The following is a 19,335-nucleotide window of genomic DNA, read 5'->3' on the forward strand; positions in this document are numbered from 1 at the left end:
AGAAATTCAATGTGTGCTTCTCGAAAAACAGCCATTAAAATTGGGGTGGTGCGTTTCAAGCGGTCACAGGCTGAAAGTACAGTTGCATTCGATTTTTCCGCTTATCGCTTCCTTCTATCCAAGGTTACGCGCGAGTCACGTATAGTCAGTCTACCGCTCTCAATGTCTCCTTCGATAGAGGAAAATGAAAACCCATCGCTTTCTCACTCGTTTTTCTTTTCTTCCTTCGTCTCCATGTACGCCCATCGGCGATCGCGTATCCAGATCACATCCGACCCTTCCACAGTTTCCTCTAAGAACTCTGAAAGCACACTTAGGTTCGAAGAAGCCGCCAGCCTGACCACATCGCTCCAGCGCCGCCCTGTTGTACCTACCATGTCTTTATCCGGTCGCCGTGCTCTTGTGACGGGTGGCAGCAGCGGAATCGGCGAAGGAGTCTGCCGCGCCCTCGCCGAAGAAGGTGCCCAAGTGATTGTGGCTAGTACGGGGCTTGAACGCGCTACTAACGTGGCTCAATCCCTGCCAGGTAAACTATCTTTTTTACCAATGTGATATACGCTTATTTTTCGGTTTAATTAATACAACCGTAATGGACGTTTTTTGTCATTAGAGAGTTTTAGTAGATCGTTCCCATGACTCCGATAACGACACCTGATACTCCGCCACCGCCTCCCTTGAGCATGCAGAGTATCGTTATCGGGGCTATCGGAAGTATCGGAACGATCTACTAAAACTTTCTATTAAGAAAACGTCGAGGATTATCGGTATCTATCTAAAATAAACATGCCCTTTGTTATATGATCATCACTAAAAGAAGGAGAACGGCTGGGCGTGTCTTTCGAACGCCAGGCCTCCAGCACGCGCCCTATACCTTCCGCCGTGCTTTGGCTGCTCCCGCCTGCTCGAGGTGCATAAGATGCCGAAGCATTGTCAAAAGTAGGAAGCTCGCGCTAGAGGAAGAACCGCTAAAGCTCTTCCCTGATGTTCTCCTTTTTGTGGTCACTATAGACGCATAACATGTCGAATGCACGGGCAGTGTTCGGGCTCCATATAAACGGCCTTTGCCCTTGCGTGCGGGCGTGTAATCACAGCGCGAGGCACTTCAATTGAAGCTAAGGGTATCGGTAGTATACTGCTAAGGCCACACTGTAAATCTCCATGCGTCGGGGAGTCTTGTAGTGGCATTTGACGTTTCTTTTTTTTTTTTTTTTTAAGGAACTGAAATTGTATTGGATAAACTGAGTTTCTGTATGAAACATTGCTTGTTATGAGCACCGAAGAATAACTGCAGGCCCCAGGCCGCCACCTTTGGCCGGGCAGTGCTGTCTCTTGCCACGTTGTGGCAAGAGACAGCACTCCACCATATTAATGAAAACCTGAGACCGCAACATCGGTTGTTGCATGCCATTTAGAAACAGCTGTAGTTAGTTTTTTCTGCAATATTCGGGCCGTTGTTGAATTACCGCAGTGCGGCGCGTCTTGTAGTGTGAGACTTGAGTACCTGAGACTCATAACCAGGTTTCTCGGGGTATATCTCTGTGATGTACATAGAAGCCAATTAATTGATCATTCTCGAAGATTTCGGCAAATGGTTCAAATGGTCGCCATGCTTTCCGCCGATTTCTAACTGTGAGCGATTATTTAAACAGTTTGCTTTCCTTTTTTCAGGGAGCCAGGGTCACCAAGCTTTTTGCGTTGACGTTGCCAATGCCGATTCAGTAGCTGCTTTGTTCGAAAACATTAGGAAGTCGAGCTCTACTCCGCTCAGCATTGTCGTAAACTCCGCAGGAATTTTGAAAAAGGGGGATTTGGTCGATTTCAAGCCCGAAGAGTTCGACGATCTCATCAACGTCAACGTTAGGGTAAGCCGCGTTCACCTTTCTTGGCTCTGGTCATCGGCAAGCACTTTGTCGTGCAACACTTCACAACCGGAGCTCTTAGCTCCTCTTTCTAGCGAAATCCGTCGGTACGCAAACACCCATACGTCATCGCGGGGCGCGGGGCGCGGGCCGCGGCGCCGTCCCTTCGCCGCCGCGCTGTCGCTCTCTACCCATCGCCGCCGTTCCTCGTACAACCACGCGATTTATGGCAATACGCTCTTTTGCAACATCTCTATTTCGCACCCCTCCCCTCGCCGCCGCACACACAACAGCAGCTTTGAAACTCCAGCCGCCGCCGCGACCGCCGATTCGGAATTCTGAAAAGTTAACCGGCGGCACGCATATTTGCCTGTGTTCCTATATACCGTTCACCTCTGAGCTGACAGTGCGTTGGAAGCTATACGCAGGCTGGACCAATCAGCCGCCTCACTCTCACAGCCTGACACCGCCCTCTGCCCGTGCGAATTAGCGGGAAAGTCTACATCACGTGGTGAGGAGAATAGACCTATGACTGGACGAACGAGCACGTAGCTTCCACTGCACCGTCAGCTTAGGGGTGAACTTAGGCACAGTGCACAACTACAACCGCTCATATGCAGAATTCGCCCTTTGCAGCTCCTTAGTAACTTCGTTAGTATGCACTCCCTCCCACTTTCTGGTCGTAGTTTAAGCCACTATTTCCATCTAGGAGAAAACTAAATACATGAAGCGGGAGTACCAGACGAACGCGCAGCGTTGAGAGTGCCGAGAGAACTTCAAATAAAACAGCGTTCACCTCTTTCAACTACTCGATTGGGATCGCGCGGTTCATAGGCAACATTATGTTTGTAAATATACGAAAAACGCATTACGAACACTAACACTTATGTTTGTAATTATTAGAGTTCTATAAACGATGGAAACATATAGGCCTATACCAATCACATTAACAATTACATCTGAAAAAAAAAAAACGCAAACGGCCACACGAAGTATGCTCTGATCGACAGTGGTAGGTGTTGCGTGCTTCACAAAATGTGCTTTTAGGATAGATGCGCTTTAGAAGATTTGCTTTAGGAGCTTCGCTCTTAGAAAAATAGTTGAAGAAAGAAATTTAGGAGGTACGTGGATAGCGCTTACGGGCTGCTCCTTTTGCCTTTGTCATGTATTTTGTCCGGGGCTAAAATGTCCCCGGACAAAATAATCCCGCCCGAAAGGGTTCCGTTGAAAAATGGTGCAAAACAAAATAGTCCTGGTCAAAGACGTCCCGGACAAAGACGTCCCAGATCCAAACAAAAAATCCCCAGTTCAAACTGCCCCGTACAGAATTATCCCGCTCATGATGGCTTCGAGCGAAAGGGCGTTAAGCGGGAGCCCGGATAACATGATCGCATTGAATTTTAAGGCATAATTTGCTACCTCTTCTGAGGTTTGACGATGTCTTGTACATCGATGTAAATCTCACATCTAAACTGATGTTGCGCAAAGTGCTTATGTTCTGAAACGGTAGACATTAAAGTGATATTACTTATATGTAAAATACAGTTCTTTTAGTGAAGTAATGTAATTACATAATTTTATATTAGAAGTAACAACGTTAAATAGTCGTGCTCCTCCAGATTCCGATCTGGAGAAGCACGACCATTTAACGCTCCAGATCTCGATCTGGATCCGAGAATAGTCGCTACTATGATTTCGGCTGCTTCAACCGGAAAATAGCCGGGCCAGCCCTCGGCGCACACACGTGACTTCCTTTCTCGCGGGGCATCTCGCCTGATCTCGCCCATCTCGCCTCAGAAGAATTCGTAATGACCACTTGCTTACCCCTTGGCTTGACAGACGTTTGTTTTCCAGGAAGGAGAAGAAAAGGTTTTGCTGCGCTACGGGCGTTCCGGCAATCTTTGCTAGAAGCTCCTGAGCCATTCTTGCCGCTCGTGCGTCGAACACGTGTTAGCGCCGCGATTGCGAAAACGTCTTCGAAACGACCGCGGCGACCACGGAAAGGGGATTCCCGGGCAGTTGAATGACGGGAAGGCAGCTGCCGATCCCGGAGCAGTGGTCATGTTCCACTGGGGATCCATAGGTCGCGCGACCCCGTTCGGATCGTGTGCTCCATTCTGGATATGGTCAACTGATCCCGGCGCGCTCCAAAACGCCCAGTGGAATTCGCCATGAGTAAATGGTTGGCAAGGGCACATTCAGTACAAATACTCCAAACCTCCCCTGTTTGCTTAACACGAACATGCAACAACTGAGCTTCCACGCTAATTAAGCTTTGGACGGTATTCCTTACCCCTACAGGGCACTTTCTTGGTGAATCAGGCGGCAGCCCGCGACATGGTGGCGAGCGGGGTAAAGGATGCTGTCATAGTAAACGTGTCAAGTATCCTGGGCAAGGGGCCGTACCCCGGTTTCTCGGCCTACTCGGCTTCCAAGTTCGCAGTGGTCGGCCTGACCAAGACGGTCGCCCAAGAGCTCGCTCCCAAGGGCATCCGGTGCAACTGCGTGCTCCCCGGTTTAACGGACACCCCGCTCACGGGACCCCTGGCTGGCCAGTGCAAGACCGACATCTTGAGCTTGACGGCATTGAAGAGGACAGCTCGCGTCCCTGAAGTAGCCTCCGTCATCAAGTTCCTCTGTAGTCCGGAGAACTCGTATATGACTGGGGCCGCTGTTGAGGTGGCTGGGGGAATGCACCTCTGATCGTCACTTAAGGATGGTTAAAGGCTGGTTCACACTTTTGTGTTTAAGCGTGATCTCAATACCTAGAAATTTGAACCCTGAATCTCGTCATTTGAATTTTGTTCATGCGGCTCTAGCATGCGTGCCAGGTGAAACCCGCATCCCTTATTTATATTATGCAGTGCTTTTGATGTTTACAGGATGTGAATAAAGTTTGGTTGAATAATTGGTCAATTGACTACGTTTCAAGCGCTTGTGACCACTTAGAACGACGACGGCGAAGACGACGACGAAGACATCGATGATGAGGATAATAATTGGGGATGCCGCGAACTTTTTTCGAACCGCAGGTACGATGATCAAATCAAGCGGTTTGAAAGGTTCGAAAGATTTCGAATTTTCGAACTTTCCATATTAAGAAATTCGACGGAAGTTGAATTTCTCGTTATGGAAACCCTGGCCGCTCGAAGGATTCGCTCTCGTCGCAAATGTCCGAGTTGCCATGGCTATAGCTGGTCTGGCTCGTATCTTTTAGATCCGGAGCCAGGCTGGCCTCGACGTGTTTTAAGATAGACACTCGGACGTCAATGGAGACGACAAGACTGCTCCCTGACGCTTGCGAAGGTCAGCCTTCACGACGTGCCCCCGGGCTGCAACTGTGTACTAAGCACGTCTTCCGGTATAGTGCCCGGAAGAATCGCTTCAACCCTGCTTCAGCCAGTGCTTTCGCACTGGCTGAAGCGAAGACTTCAGTATCGACGTCCCGTGCGGCCTCCTCTGCTAATTCTTCATCCATGTTGAGGACATCGTCTCCTCCGCTACCACTTCCTGCGTCACTGTCGCGTAGGTCAGGGCACAGTTGTCATGCTCGTGTCCGAAGCGATGGCACTCGTCGCACCGCGGTGCACGACATTCCCGTCGGACACAAAGGAAGACGGACCCATGACTATAGCCTTGCGCGGATAACAGTTTCATTATCCACATCCGATCCGCATCCGCAGACTTTGTATCCACATCCGAACCGCATCCGCAAACTGTTTACATTATTGTATCCGTATCCAATCCGCATCCGCAAACTTTGTATCCATATCCAAACCGCATCCGCAAAATGTGGAACCACAACCGACTCACAATCCAGGCATTCATTGCATATCATAACATCAAGCGTGAATGAAAAAAAAAAAATGCAAATAGCACTTTTTAAGTTGTTTGCTTATCTTTTTACAAAAAGAATCATCGGGTCACCATTCAAAGGGGATGTCATTTTATCATTATCAGTTTCATCGTATTTATGTTAAAAGCGATCAGCCTTCCCGAGACACTGCGCGTCGAAGGAAAAATTATTTCAGTTATGTGATTGTCCTAGGAGTCCGCGACACTCTGCCCGGAGAAAGTATTCCGCTCTTTCCATGCCGACGTACTAGCTTTCTCGAGACGATTGATGCGCTGCATTCTTTACTTTTTCTATAGATCGCATTTTTGACGAGATGGAACGCATTAATTGAAGCGATCTTCAGTAAGAATCAGATCTTTCTTAGGATCACTATAGTTTCTTCGAAACGCGTTTTGTGGAAATACGTTTCGTGGACAACTTTTCATGGACATACATTTCATGGACACACGGTTCGTCGACACTGTACGTTTTGTGGGCACACGCCCCTGTGACGTTTTGTCGACAACGCATTTCTTCACTAATCCGCTAAAAGCTAGCCTGCCATTCACTAAGGCGTGCTTAATTAAACCATGCCTCCCTACTTCCTGTAATCCAGGCGAGAAGCAAAGAGTTTGTTACGAAAATAGCAGGGTTGTTTCTGACGAAACGTCTCAGGTTTTCGATGAACTGCCCGGTAGCATTCAGTCGACGAACTGAAGGCCAATAGGCGAAAATGTAGGTCCGGATCCGCGGATATCCGCATCCGCAGCCCCTGACATCCGCATCCGATCCGCAACGCGCCAAAATTCGTCTAATTTTCATCCGCACCCGCCAGTTTACTGCGGATATCCGCGCATAATTCGTGGATAAGCAGGGCTCTAACCATGACCACGACCAGAACGTGGCCACCGACAATCCTCAACTGGAGCGGGAGGTGTTTTAGTGAAACGCCCTCCTCAGGCTTAGCCGCACCAGCCTGGTCGTCGACTGGACGACGGTGAAACCTTCCTTCCTCCGCATTTTCACGTGTGAAGTCCCGAATCTCCCCGAAAGGCTCGAGGGGCTTCCTGACGGCTTCGTCCGGTACGTGGAAGGGTAGCCAATGCAGCTTCATGCGGAGCTTCGAGCGGACGTCTGCGTTGTCCGGGTCCACGACAGTGGAAGGCCTGCTTTTTACCTCCAGTTTCTTTGCGGCGATCAGGCGCAGCGTGGCGTCCTCCGTCTGGAGGGTCGCCATCCAAAGATGGCTCATTTGGTGGATGCCAAACTCCTCGTTGTGTCCAATCACACCAAGACGTGCCACCTCACCTCGGCCCTGAAGTCACCTGTTTTGTATGGACGAATACTCACGTCGCCTTTTAGACGCACGGAATTGTGCACGATGGTTTTGGATGGCAGGGGAAGCAGAACGATGCGATAATCCGAGTTAGCTCAAGAAACAGTGAACTAAAACCGGCGAGGGCTCATACTGACGTTCCTGGGGAGCTCATTATTCTGCAAACGTGCTCGGAAGCATGAAATAGAATGCGGTACCACAAAACCCCTCTCCATATTAGTTTGGCCATGGAATGACGTCTTTTTCCGCAGTTGGAAGGGAGTGCAAAGTTGGGAGTTCGATGTCACAAAAGCTTGGTCACGGAAGTGATGTCACACGGATGACACCGGAGTGCCGACCTAATTATATAAGGACCTTAGAGACCATGTCAAGCCCTCTTTCTGCGTCTTGTGCAAGCCCTGGCTCTGCCGGCGCCTCCCATTTACCAAACTGTTTGTATACACGGCTCTGGACGATCCTTGTACATCCAGGCACTGCTGTAGTATCGCAGTGCCTGGAGGACTTGGTGGGAGGACTTCTCAAAGTCCTTCCGCCACAACTTTCAGGGAATCAACGGGTCTCTTGGTGCCTCCGAGGGTGCCAACGGTGGTGGCCCCAGCGTATCCATTCTGTAGACGAGCAGGTGACAGCCCTCCGGAACTGATTGCGATATAAAGCTGCTGCGGCTGCAGCTGAGAAGCACGCTCCGTTGTCGACTGCGCCAATGTGTGGTAACTTCGGGCAAAGACGAGTCCCGGCTGGCCGGGCAAGTGACGACATGCGCGGTGGGTGATCGTTGAACAATGTTCAACTCGATAATGATGTGCTTATATATAGATGTTGAAATGGTAAACAGAGCCCTCTATATACAACCAAGCTCTTCAGCGTTTTCTTTGGAGTAGAAAATGTACCTCGGAGGAAGTTCTTGCTTCACCGAATTGATCGAAAAGATCTCAACCCGACGGGAACCGCCAAGTTTTGCGAGGTAGGCGCTCTGTATAAAGCTCACCAAAATGTAAAAAACAAAACAAAAAAGAAACTGCTGTTTAGAGCGAGTTAGGCACTCCACGCCACCGTAAGCGCGAGGGATGTAAGAGCGAGCACAACATTGGCGACTTAGAATGCGCGGACGCCCGTGTCGTGAAGGTAAGCGTCGTTTAAAACGGCCTACTCGGGTTTGTAGCATCGACTTCGCTCCCACTTACGTGCGTGCGGAGGTTCGGAGTTTCGCACAATGTTCATAACTTGCAACGCTCTCGCGGCTGCTGACGCGTGCATGTGGATGTATCTATACTCCGTTTCAACATAAGTGCGAGCGAAGCCAGTGCGACAAGCACCCGTATGTTTTCTCTGGTGACACGTTTACTGCACGAGAGTGTGTGCTTAGCCCGCTCAAGGTGCGTTCGCTCTCGTAGCGTCAATAGGGTCTCCTTAGCTCGCAGCCTTATTAAAATCAAAACGCAAGCAAATAAAATATTTTAGTTTAACCCTTGTTCGCGCCAGCAGCTTTGACGGCGCAGACTTCTCGGGAAGGTCTTTGGCAGGCCACTCTAGGAGCTGCAGAAAACTCGCGTTTGAGGTGGCGTTACATTCCTTCGCAGCTAAAACCTGACCTCTTCTATTACAGGATCACTTCAGTAACGACCATTTCGAAACACTAATCATAAAAAAACAAAGCAAAGCAAGAAAGGGAGGACGGATGCTCTCCCAAACATTTATTTTTTCCTTACCTTTAACCAAAAAAGTAAACCGCCACCGCAAGGCAACTGGAATTGTAAATGGTATGTAAAGCATATCACATAACAATTTATACATTTTTTACGTACTTGTTACACCAGTTTGACAAGACAGGTTTGATGCACTAACAGGATTTTTGATGCCCCTATTACAAGATGAAGTTTAACTTTTTTTTTTTGTTGGCTCCCTGAAGTCCCTAGGACACCCCCGCAAAGCCGGAACAGGGCAATGATCATAGCACTGAAACTTCCCGGGACAGAGTGCTGCAGCGGCAGCAGCTGCTGGTCAGTTTGGCAGTCCAGTACTGCTTCGTGGTTGACCGAGGCCCTCCTACCACTAGTGCCGTCTCTGTCAATTCTTGGAATCTGTGTCCTAGCTCCTAAGCCATCCGACCAGCTCTCAGTGGCGTTCTACAAAACCTAACTTCCCCAGCTTTCCCAGAGAAGTCTGCCTTGGCAACCCAGCTGCTGGTGAGTTTGAGACGAATATTTCGTTTCCAAGTCTACCAAGGGACACCTAACACTAGTGTCGTCTCTGTTAATTTGTTCATTCTAGAAGTGTGTGCCTTCCCGGGGCGCCCCGTGCGAGATCCGATCAGCGCCCTACGGACCTTTGATTCCCCAGGTTTTCCTGAACAGATCGCCAGAGCAACAGCATCTGCTAATGTATTTCGTTTTCGACTGTCGTTTATATCTTAGAGGAGTGCAGACAGGTACACAGTATTACGTCCAAGCTTATTCTCACATCGTTAGTCACTTAAAAAAAAATTGTTTTCTTTTTCAGGCACACTGTTTACACTTGGCATGAGGCAGTATCATCCGGATGCCAGTCGTTCTGGTGAACAGAGAAAGGATAACAAGGAGCTGCAAAGACAACTAAATTCAATGCCTCAAAAACTGATATTGGCGCAGCGACTCGAGTCTCAGTTGCAACGTGAAGAGAACAATTTAAAATTTAGACTTAAGCAGTTCCTCGTTGCAGATCAACTTAAGTGTCTCAAAAAGTCCACTGTGAAGGAGACTAGATGGAGTAAAGGCACACCCGAGAAAGCTTTAATGGCTTTAATGTGGTACTGGGGAGTTGGGGCAGCTGCTGCCTGCAAAACGCACACTTCAACGGCATCTCCAGGACTTTAAGTTCGTCTCAGGCAAATTGCACAAGCTGATGGGCTCATTAGCAAACAAGGTGAGCCACATTTGCAGCACACAACAGACTCGTGCATCCTTTTCTTGAGTATGCATCTGAAGACTGAAATCCCTGCTCACCTGTCTCATAAAAGAAATCCATATTGAAGTCCTTGCGGTTTGTACAGTTTATTCAGGCTTCAGCTGTATTGTATCAGTCACAGCATTATAAGGGCTTTAGAAGTGTTATTAGAAACTATTATTACTATGTCATAAATAGCATACTGCATTCCAATTTTAAGCTGACCGTTGTAACGCCTACAGAAATATGAACACGCGAAGCCTTTTAAAATGAAGTAATTTTTAAGTTATTATTTAAACAGTATAATCACCCTTGGTGACAATCACAAGAGCGATGAAGTGGTTTACCGTTCAACCCGGTGTCATAAAAGAAATAAAGACGTAATACCTATTAAAGCAGGCATTTGTTTTTTACTTTATGCTGACTTTCTCCAGCACAAAATTCCGATTAAACGGCAAAAAAAAAAAAGAAATCGCAATTAAAGCAATACTTGAGTATTCTGAAGGTTAATCGGTTAACTGTCCAGTCCCCATATGCGTTAGGTGAGGGTGGAGCGTGATCGGAAAATATCGTGAAGGTCGCTAGCCCTCATCAGTAAAAGAGTGTCACTACGGCCGATGCTGTCTGTGTTGTGGTGCGGGTTGTTTGTTGGAGTTGCATGGTCTACTGAGTTTGAATAGAAGATTATTTACCCAGAAATTTACATATTAGCCTCTTGATATCCGCGGCCCTCACCAAAAAGATTGAAGCGTGTGAACCCACACTACCGAGTAGAGCATTTAAAAACACGAACGCTGCAGCGTTGCTCGGTTACACTAGTTATGACACGCGCGGCCAACAGTTTGTTTCAGTTGTCCTGCCAACGTGCAGTTTACGGATCGTAAATAGAACAGGCGCACTCTCTACATCGCAACGTAGTTGAATTGCTCGGACTTCGGAAAACTTATCCCCACCAGGGCACAGTAAACGGGAACATTGACTGCAAAGGAACTCAATAGAACGGTAATTTCTGATACAGCACTAACTTCTCTTCATGCTAAATATTTATATTGCTGCAAAAGCTAAAAGTAAAAAAAAAAATGCATTGAACCCGCGATTTTACAGCCTACAGTACCAGTATTATGTTATCCGGGTTGAAATTCATTGTTTTGTTGAATTCCCACGCTGGTGAACCGATACATCTATTTTAAAAGAGACAAACATATAACATGAGTAGTGCAGTTCACCCGGAGACAAGCATCCCTCGTGGTGATCCATGCTTCCCAACGTCTGCATAGAGCAGACGACGCATCTACATTATAGATTATCAAAATGTAGGCGGTACGCTGGTGACACAATACGATCTTCACTCAAGCACCGACCGGTACCGAACCATGTTCCGCTGGAATTGTTTTTACAGCGATAATATGCGACAAAATAAACGCAGGAATCTACGCCTTCTCGCGCGGGAATGTGGAGCTCATATGGGGCGGCCGTGCTTCTATCCCCGCTTTGATGATGGCGATAGCGCGACAGTAGCACCACCTCTAGGTCGATCTGGAGGCCAGTAGGCCTTAAATGCAGTTACAAGAATTAATATGAATGAATAGTGGCATGTAGAATCGATAACTTTCAGGTCTAAATTAAAATGTTATAAAAGTAAATTTCATACACACGAATTCGATTAGGTGTTGAAACCTAGCGCTTGCTCTCAAGACTGCACCAGGTTTTTATTCCTAGGACGCTGGACCGGGTCTTAAAGCAGCCTGAATCCTGGTAGAACCTAGACGATTTTTTGTTTGTTTTTTTAGTATGGACGAGATATTAGAAAAAATACAGACACTCAGATAAAATTACGGAGTACGAAAACTAAACGAAAACGGAGTTATAATTTGTAGAAACTGCTTACTCACTTACTATATTGAAAAAATAAAATATTTATTACACTCGAAGTAATAGCGGCGCCAAGTGACCCATACCTTAAGGCCTGCGGTGTCGCAGTGGTTACAACATGCACACAATAACACGTGCAATAATACGTAGCGAGTTTTATCATTAATAGTAGTGCAGTCAGCTTAAAAATTCTAGCTTACGATGAACCGCATCAACAATTCCCCAATAAAAACAAAACAAAAATAACATGTCTTGCATTTTATGCTTCCTAATTCTTTTAGCGCTCGTGGGCCAAGCAGCCCCGAAAGCTCACAAAAAACACATATTAAATAGAAATAGTGAATCATATGAAATCGTGGAGAATAAAATATCAATATGGCTGTTTGATAAGGTGGTGAAAAACGACTTGCGATTGTTGTGCAGCAGAAGGGCGGACATACACGAGACACAGACCGATAATTGCGAGGCGACTTGGTGGGACGGTTGGGATGTCAATCCAAAGCACCTTCGTGAGCCACGGTTGAACGAACAGATCTAGAACTGCTTCAGAACGGTCGGATGCGAACTGCACGCTCTAAGTGGGATTATTACCACGCTTAAACGACAGGAAAAGTCCACACGACCGACATTGCGCATCACGAGCTGACCGAGATACCGAGGTGCTTGGGAACATCCAGAGGGCGTCCCCATCGCAAACCGGAAGTTAGAGGTTGGCTAAAGAAAGTTTTCTTTTTTTTTTTTTGGAGAAGGAGGGAATAGAAGGCGCCAATTTTTTCAAAAACAAATGCTTTGGTGACGTCACGGTATGAAATTCTACGTCATTCTTAATTAATTCCAAATTTAATCCGAGTTAATTGTTGAAATTAAAAGCTTCGAATAGGTGGCGCAAGCCGCCCGCCCCCCCAATCAAAAGGGTGAGTCATGATGATTTAACAAATACCACCCATAGAAAAAGGCCATGTGCATTACGACATCGAATTGTGAGCAGCCCCCACTGATCTCTATTTTAGTTGGCTGAATTGCGGATCGGGGGCCCGTCGGTGTCGCCACCGGCGGCCATTGCTTGACACCAGGAAATACACGCAAGTCTATGGGAGAAACGCACAAAAGTAATAATATTGAAGCATGTACGCTGTGCTCGGAGGCGAGTATTTTATGGTGAGCTGCGATCCTTATGTCGGGTGTTTGGAAATCCAATCGGCATTTGTCAAACGTTCGAACGCCGAATAAAAAAAAGCAAACGTACCGGAGCACCTACGGTTGAGCTGGCAAGCTTGCTCCCGTAGTGGAGTAAACAAAGGAACTTGCCGTCAATAAGACCGTCCTCGGGGAATCCCAGAAGTTATATCTCGACAGCGGCTTTCCGGGAGTGAGCAAATTCCGCGTAGCAAAGCCTTCGAGATTGTCGTCTGCTAAACCCAACTCGAAGAAACCGCCACCGACTTCGCGGTAACTCTAGGTAACTCTCGCCTCATACATTTTTCGCCCAGCGGAGTCACTTTCGAGCACAAAATATTTATTTATAAGAACTGCGAGGGCTGTCAGTTTTAATGCTTGTACGCAAACTATTGGACGGGCTTATTGGAAAGCAGCCAAAAAGTTTCAGTGCCGACAGCAGCTTAGGAACGGGGAAAACAGCACTTTTTCTCGTTCTTCCCATAGAGTCCCATGCATTGGCTGGTGTCAAACAATGGCCGCCGGTGGCGACACTCGGCCCCAGCTGCCGACGCCGCGGCCCGCGATCCAGCCTACTGCAATAGAGATCAGTGGCAGCCCCAAAGCGGCAAAGGTGCTGCAACTCGATGAGAGTACCGCGCAAAGTGGCAAACGCGTGTGTTTTGGCGTTGACAAGTGCGAGCGTCGCGCTTGTGATACGCTGAGACGCTGAAAGACGCGTTGGCGGAGACGCTGACGCGTCTTGTCGTTCGCCGCAGGGAGAACAGTAAGCTTCATGGTCGTAATAACAAAGCCGCTTGAGCCTGCGACTTCGCCGTGACGTGTCGCAGCTATCGAAGAGACTCTGCTGTAGATTAACCCAGAACTGCTAATTTTTTCCCCTCTTTATATCTTTAGTTCTAAACAAGTTTCGTTTGGTCCTGAGAATTCAATCTTTTCGCTGTCTCAGATGTCTGTCCAAACCAGTGCGAAGCGCAAGTTCGTCTGCTTCTTGCGCAGGGGTTGCAGTGACGTCAGAACACGGAGCTCTGATTGGCTCTGATTGAAGGATAGGCGTTGAGGTCTACCCTCTATTCTTCCCCCGGGAGCCAATCAGAGCTCCGTGTTCTGACGTCACTGCAACCCCTGCGCAAGAAGCAGAGGAACTTGCGCTCCGCATATATTTGGTACTGAGCGTCCGTTAATTTTAAACTAGAGAGTTCTCCGAAAGCTTTAGTATACAGGGTGCGGCCGTAAAAACTTTCACATTTGGCACGCCTAGCAAAAATCGAATTTCAAACATACATACCTGAAATTGGGCACACGAACGTCGTTTATTCCAAAGTTTTTTGCCTATTTTTTTCAGACGTCAACTCTGGAGTAGCGAATTATTAGAAAGATAACAAAAATGGCAGACGTGCATTTCCTATGGCCTATACCCGCCCGTTCGCCGTCTGCTATCTGGTTCGCGACGCCGCTCCCAGGTGGCACACTGAACGCAAAAACGCCGGAAACGCCGCACGAAAGGCTGGTGTCGGGCGAGATAATCGCGATAAAAAGTGATTTGAACGAAATATCTGAACGATTGTTGAAATTACCTGTTTCGATTCAAGTTCTGACAGTTCGTCATGCAAGCAAGAAGACACCATGATGCGACGAAATAATTTAATTTACAGCTGCTCGTCTTGTTGACAATTGCGGGTCGCTCTCGAAGACAGCAAACACCACTTCAATGAGCTCCTCATTTTTCAGCAGGCTCTCACGTTCACTGACTGGTTCCTTCTTTTCAAATTCTTCTCCACTCACAAAACGATCCGCCCAACTCAAAACAGTTGGGCGTGAAGGCGGGCGTTTATGAAATGCAGTGCGAAGTTTTCGTGTTGTTGTGGCCCACCGAGTTCCGCTCCACGTACCACTTGACTGCCTGGGCGCACTCACTTGCCGAGCGTTGCGGCATCGCTGCAGTTATTATCAAAATATTTTGATAATAACTGCAGAAGATATTGCAACAAAAACAATAAATAGGAACAACCAAGATGCCTCAGCAGCGGCACTCATGATTCCAAAGCTGAGCTTTCACCGGGAACGAACCCGCCAACAGATAAGCAGACGACAAAGGAAGACACACGTTCGTCTGCTTTAGAACATATTTTTATTAAACGAATGCGTCCGCCAGTTTCTAAATTTGAAGTAAAAGGGCATAATCGTTCACATATTTCGGTAAAATCACTTTTTATCGCGATTATCTCGCCCGACACCAGCCTTTCGTGCGGCGTTTCCCGCGTTTTGTGCGTTCAGTGCACCATCTGGGAGCGGCGTCGCTAATTAGACAGCAGACGGCGAACGGGCGGGTATAGGCCATAGGAAATGCACGTCTGCCATTTTTGTTATCTTTCTAATAATTCGCTACACCAGAGTTGACGTCTGAAAAAAATAGGCAGAAAACTTTGGAATAAACGACGTTCGTGTGCCCAATTTCAGGTATGTACGTTTGAAATTCGTTTTCTGCTAGGCGTGCCAAATGTGAAAGTTTTTACGGCCGCACCCTGTACGTTACAATGACGAATTCCCAAATTCTATGTAAAAATGCGAATAGAGGGTTACGCAGTAGCTCTAGCTATTTTGAGTCATTTCAAACTCCATTCAAAATTATCAACGCGTACAAAACACACACACACACACACACAAGATAAACGATATGAAATAATATGAACGATATGAACAATATGAAATAAACTTGCTAGGGAGAGTCATTCACCTTACAACTTCAGAAAACATCTGTGACATTATCAATAGAAACAACGAAACCTTGGAAACAAATATTTTGCGCACATCCTTAAAGGATGTATAAAGATGTGCAAAAGGTTATGAAACCCACGCAAGAAAAACAGGGAAAACAACCCGTGTACCGCAGGCAGATTAAATTTCACTTGAAGGTCTATTATGTTCCTGGTTGGTTTGTTTCTGCGACGTTTAAATTCGCAGCTATTTTTTTGTTTATAAAAAAAAAAGCTTTTTTTTTTTTTGAACAACAAAGGGTGGACGCGAACGGGCGAATTGAGCCAAACCTTGTCTCCAAGCAGGATATCCCCCAAAAAATTCGGGAATACAAATTTCGAGATTGGGCTTTTAGCTGTGTCGCCGCACTGTCGTCCGGTCGATACCGGGCTGCGAGAAGGGTGACGCTAGGCGCAGCGACAAGCTGCTTGCGCACGCGCCAGTGGAGCACTCCCATGGTGCGTATTGCTTTTAAAAACCAAGGCATCCGCGTCGGTCTGGTGCAGCATTTATGTTTTTAGAGCGCAGCTCTTAGGGGCCCGTTCCCGGCTTGAACGGCGTCGGCGTCGCCGTCGGCGTCGGCGTCGGCGTCGGCGTAACCAAGGTAATCCCAAGGTCACGTGGCCCGCAAGGTCATCCCAAGGTCACGTGACCCCCAAGGTCACGTGACACCCAAAGTCACGTGACCCCCCTGAAGTCACGTGACCCCCCGAGGTCACGTAACCCCCCCCCCCCCCCCGAAGTCACGTGACATCCCCAGGTCACGTGACCACCCCCAGGGTCGCGTGACCCCCGCCGAGGTCACGTGACCTCCCCGATGACGTCATCGATGACGTCACAGGCATCCGCATCGTCATCATCACTGATGACGTCATCAGTGACGTCATCAGTGATGATGACGATGCGGATGCCGGTGACGTCACTGATGACGTCATCAGTGATGATGACGATGACGATGCTGATGCCGGTGACGTCGTCAGTGACGTCACTGATGACGTCATCAGTGATGATGACGATGACGATGCGGATGCCGGTGAGGTCATCAGTGACGTCACTGATGACGTCATTAGTGATGACGACGATGACAATGCGGATGCCGGTGACGTCATCGATGACGTCACGTGACCTCGGCGGGGGTCACGTGACTCTGGGGGTGTCACGTGACTTCGGGGGGCATCCGCATCGTCATCGTCATCATCACAAATGACGTCATCAATGACTTCACTGATGACGTCACCGACATCCGCATCGTCATCGTCATTATCGCTGATGACGTCATCGGAGTCCGCATCGTCATCGTCACTGATGACATCATCGGCATGGTCACGTGACTCCCCAAGGTCGCGTGACCCCCCCAGGTCACTTCACCCCCAGTACCCTTCCCTCCTCCTCCTCAAGAGCTGCGCTCTAATTCGGTGTTACAGGGAGTTGTAAACGGCTTTCACTTTTTTCATAGAGTACGGTTGTGCCAATAAAGGAATGTCATTTCGCGTCTATGACGTTTCACTATTTCTCAGAAACCACGTGTGCCATGTTGTTCACCGGAGCCTCCGCGTGGTTCCGGTGACACATCATCAAGCCCTACGGGACCTCTGTGCACGACATGTTTCAACTTTCTGTTCCCCCCTGCAATGCACAAAGCGATAAATAATAACAGCGCTGAAGAGATATCGCTGAACATCCAATACACAAAGATAATTAATGGGTGCGCTGGACAGATCGGACCAGAATCTCTACAGAGTGACGTATTGTTCAAGGCTCAAGTCACTACAATTACGAAAAATGTTTGCTGAGTGTTGGAGGTAGTAGACCTGCATTATGGCATTCGCAGGGAGGCATACGAGCCTGAAGAGCAAGAGAGGGTAAAGGACGAGCTCCGGGAGTGGAGGTACGGATGTGCTTATATATTATGTACTAAATATTTGTAGTAGCAAACTTCAGTTCAGTGTCTGCATTCGTCATGTGCTTTTCCGTCTCGTATGTCGCCCTGTTTTGCAATACGTACTGCTAATTATTAAATTACGATACGTATAACAAACAATAAAAACTGGGCCCGCCAAGAGAAGAAGACACCACGGGCGTGCTCCGCTGGCGTGAGCGCAAGCAGCTTGCTGCTGCTTCTAGCATTGACCTTCTCGATCCGCGCACAAGCCGCTGGTGTCGACCGGGCGACAGTGCGGTGATGCAGTAGCACCCCGAGTGACGTCGCTTACAGCGCGCCAGCGGCGAAACGGGGAATTCCCAGACGCGCCGCCCGACACCCACGCACCCCGGCGCATTTTCAATAGTTCTCAGGGGCCCTCCAGGTGGAACACCCTGTGTCGATGGCAACGCGTTCCGGCGTTCGGGTTTCATTCCGTGCTGACTGTACTTTTGCCGCTTCGCGACGACATCGCTCCGCTCAATCGGCACCGAGCTTCGCGCCTCAAAGCGATCGACGTTGCCGATGTCGCCACGTCGCGGAGCAGATGACGGGCTATTTTCTCGACGGCGGAGCACTCGCAGCTGCCGCAATAAACCCCGTGTCCGCGAAGTACCTCCGCCAGTCCCCGCAGCGCTACGTATCCTCTCCCTCCTTTGCCCGTATTCCGAATATGCCTATGTTTTCTGTATGGCTGTGCAAACCAAACGTAAAATTCCTCTCCGTATTTCGTGCGCCGACACGTATTTTTTTACGTGTTCCGGCAAACGGATCCGAACTACGTGTCGGTTTGGACAGCGCTTTACTTGTTAAACCACGCACTCTTTCTTAACTCAGTGGCGAATAACGACGTATTAAGTTACTTTCTGAGCGAGTAATGAGTAAGTTTCATTTGCTCATCTTCACACTGACATAAGTTAGTGAGAACCTCTCCGAGAATTGTGGCATCGACCACCAGGAAAACAGTCGGTAAGGTCATAAGCTACGTCATCAATCACGCGACCACACACTGCCGCCGCACCTGGAGCTCCCTGCTGCTCCAGCTGCCATCCCCGCTGTGGTCGGCACCCCGTTGTGCCGGCCATATGCGCGAAAACATTCGAGAAGGTCAACTCTTCTCCGGCATTCGCTGCTTAGTTCGTGGGTCAAAAGCGAGTCGGCACAATCGGTAGCTAAACAAGCGTACACCTGCAGAAATTACGCCTATAGAAAAAACAACAACAAAAGCAGCAACAAAAACAACAGCAAATTACGTCGCTGCGAAACACGTTATGCAACCCATAAACAGAGTGGCGAACCGAATTTTTTATCGGTTTCGTTCCGGTTCGGGTTCCGGTTCAGTTCCGGGGAGCAAAAAATAAAGATTCAAACCAGTTCGAACCGGACCGGTTCGAACCGCTAAGTTGAGAATTTATTTTCTGCGCTGTTCTTGCAATGTAGACATTATTTACGCCGTGAAAGGATAAACTATATAAGTTTCTTTTATCGTCCTTGTAATTCACGTTTGTTTTCAGGTACAAAAATATGAAATTCGGTTATTTAATGTCCACTCAACAGTAAAAGAAAATCTACATTACCTAACATAACGTCGTGTTCATACGATTCTACATCTCTTTGGTTACAGTCACATATATTCTGAGTCCAAGTGTATAAGGAA

At 48.0% G+C, this 19,335-nt stretch overlaps 1 protein-coding gene across 1 annotated transcript; it reads left to right on the forward strand.

Annotated features, from left to right (window-relative positions):
• Nucleotides 1–252: 252 nt before the first annotated feature.
• LOC8023891 (estradiol 17-beta-dehydrogenase 8) lies at nt 253–4,581 on the forward strand. The gene is made up of 3 exons (XM_002403487.5): nt 253–526; nt 1,669–1,862; nt 4,161–4,581. The coding sequence occupies exons 1-3, from the start codon at nt 376–378 to the stop codon at nt 4,560–4,562; spliced, it is 747 nt and encodes a 248-aa protein (XP_002403531.3). The 5' UTR covers nt 253–375; the 3' UTR covers nt 4,563–4,581.
• The last annotated feature ends 14,754 nt before the right edge of the window (nt 4,582–19,335 follow it).

The sequence above is a fragment of the Ixodes scapularis genome, unplaced genomic scaffold, assembly GCF_016920785.2.
Source record: "Ixodes scapularis isolate PalLabHiFi unplaced genomic scaffold, ASM1692078v2 PGA_scaffold5__190_contigs__length_132052651, whole genome shotgun sequence".
NCBI classification, from domain to species: Eukaryota; Metazoa; Arthropoda; class Arachnida; order Ixodida; family Ixodidae; genus Ixodes; species Ixodes scapularis.

Bases quoted from the DNA above. Each gene is read 5' to 3' on its own strand.
- LOC8023891 (XM_002403487.5), top strand. From the start codon at position 376: ATGTCTTTATCCGGTCGCCGTGCTCTTGTGACGGGTGGCAGCAGCGGA. The intron at 527-1,668 runs GTAAACTATCTT...TCCTTTTTTCAG, and splicing joins CGTGGCTCAATCCCTGCCAG to GGAGCCAGGGTCACCAAGCT. The intron at 1,863-4,160 runs GTAAGCCGCGTT...TTACCCCTACAG, and splicing joins TCATCAACGTCAACGTTAGG to GGCACTTTCTTGGTGAATCA.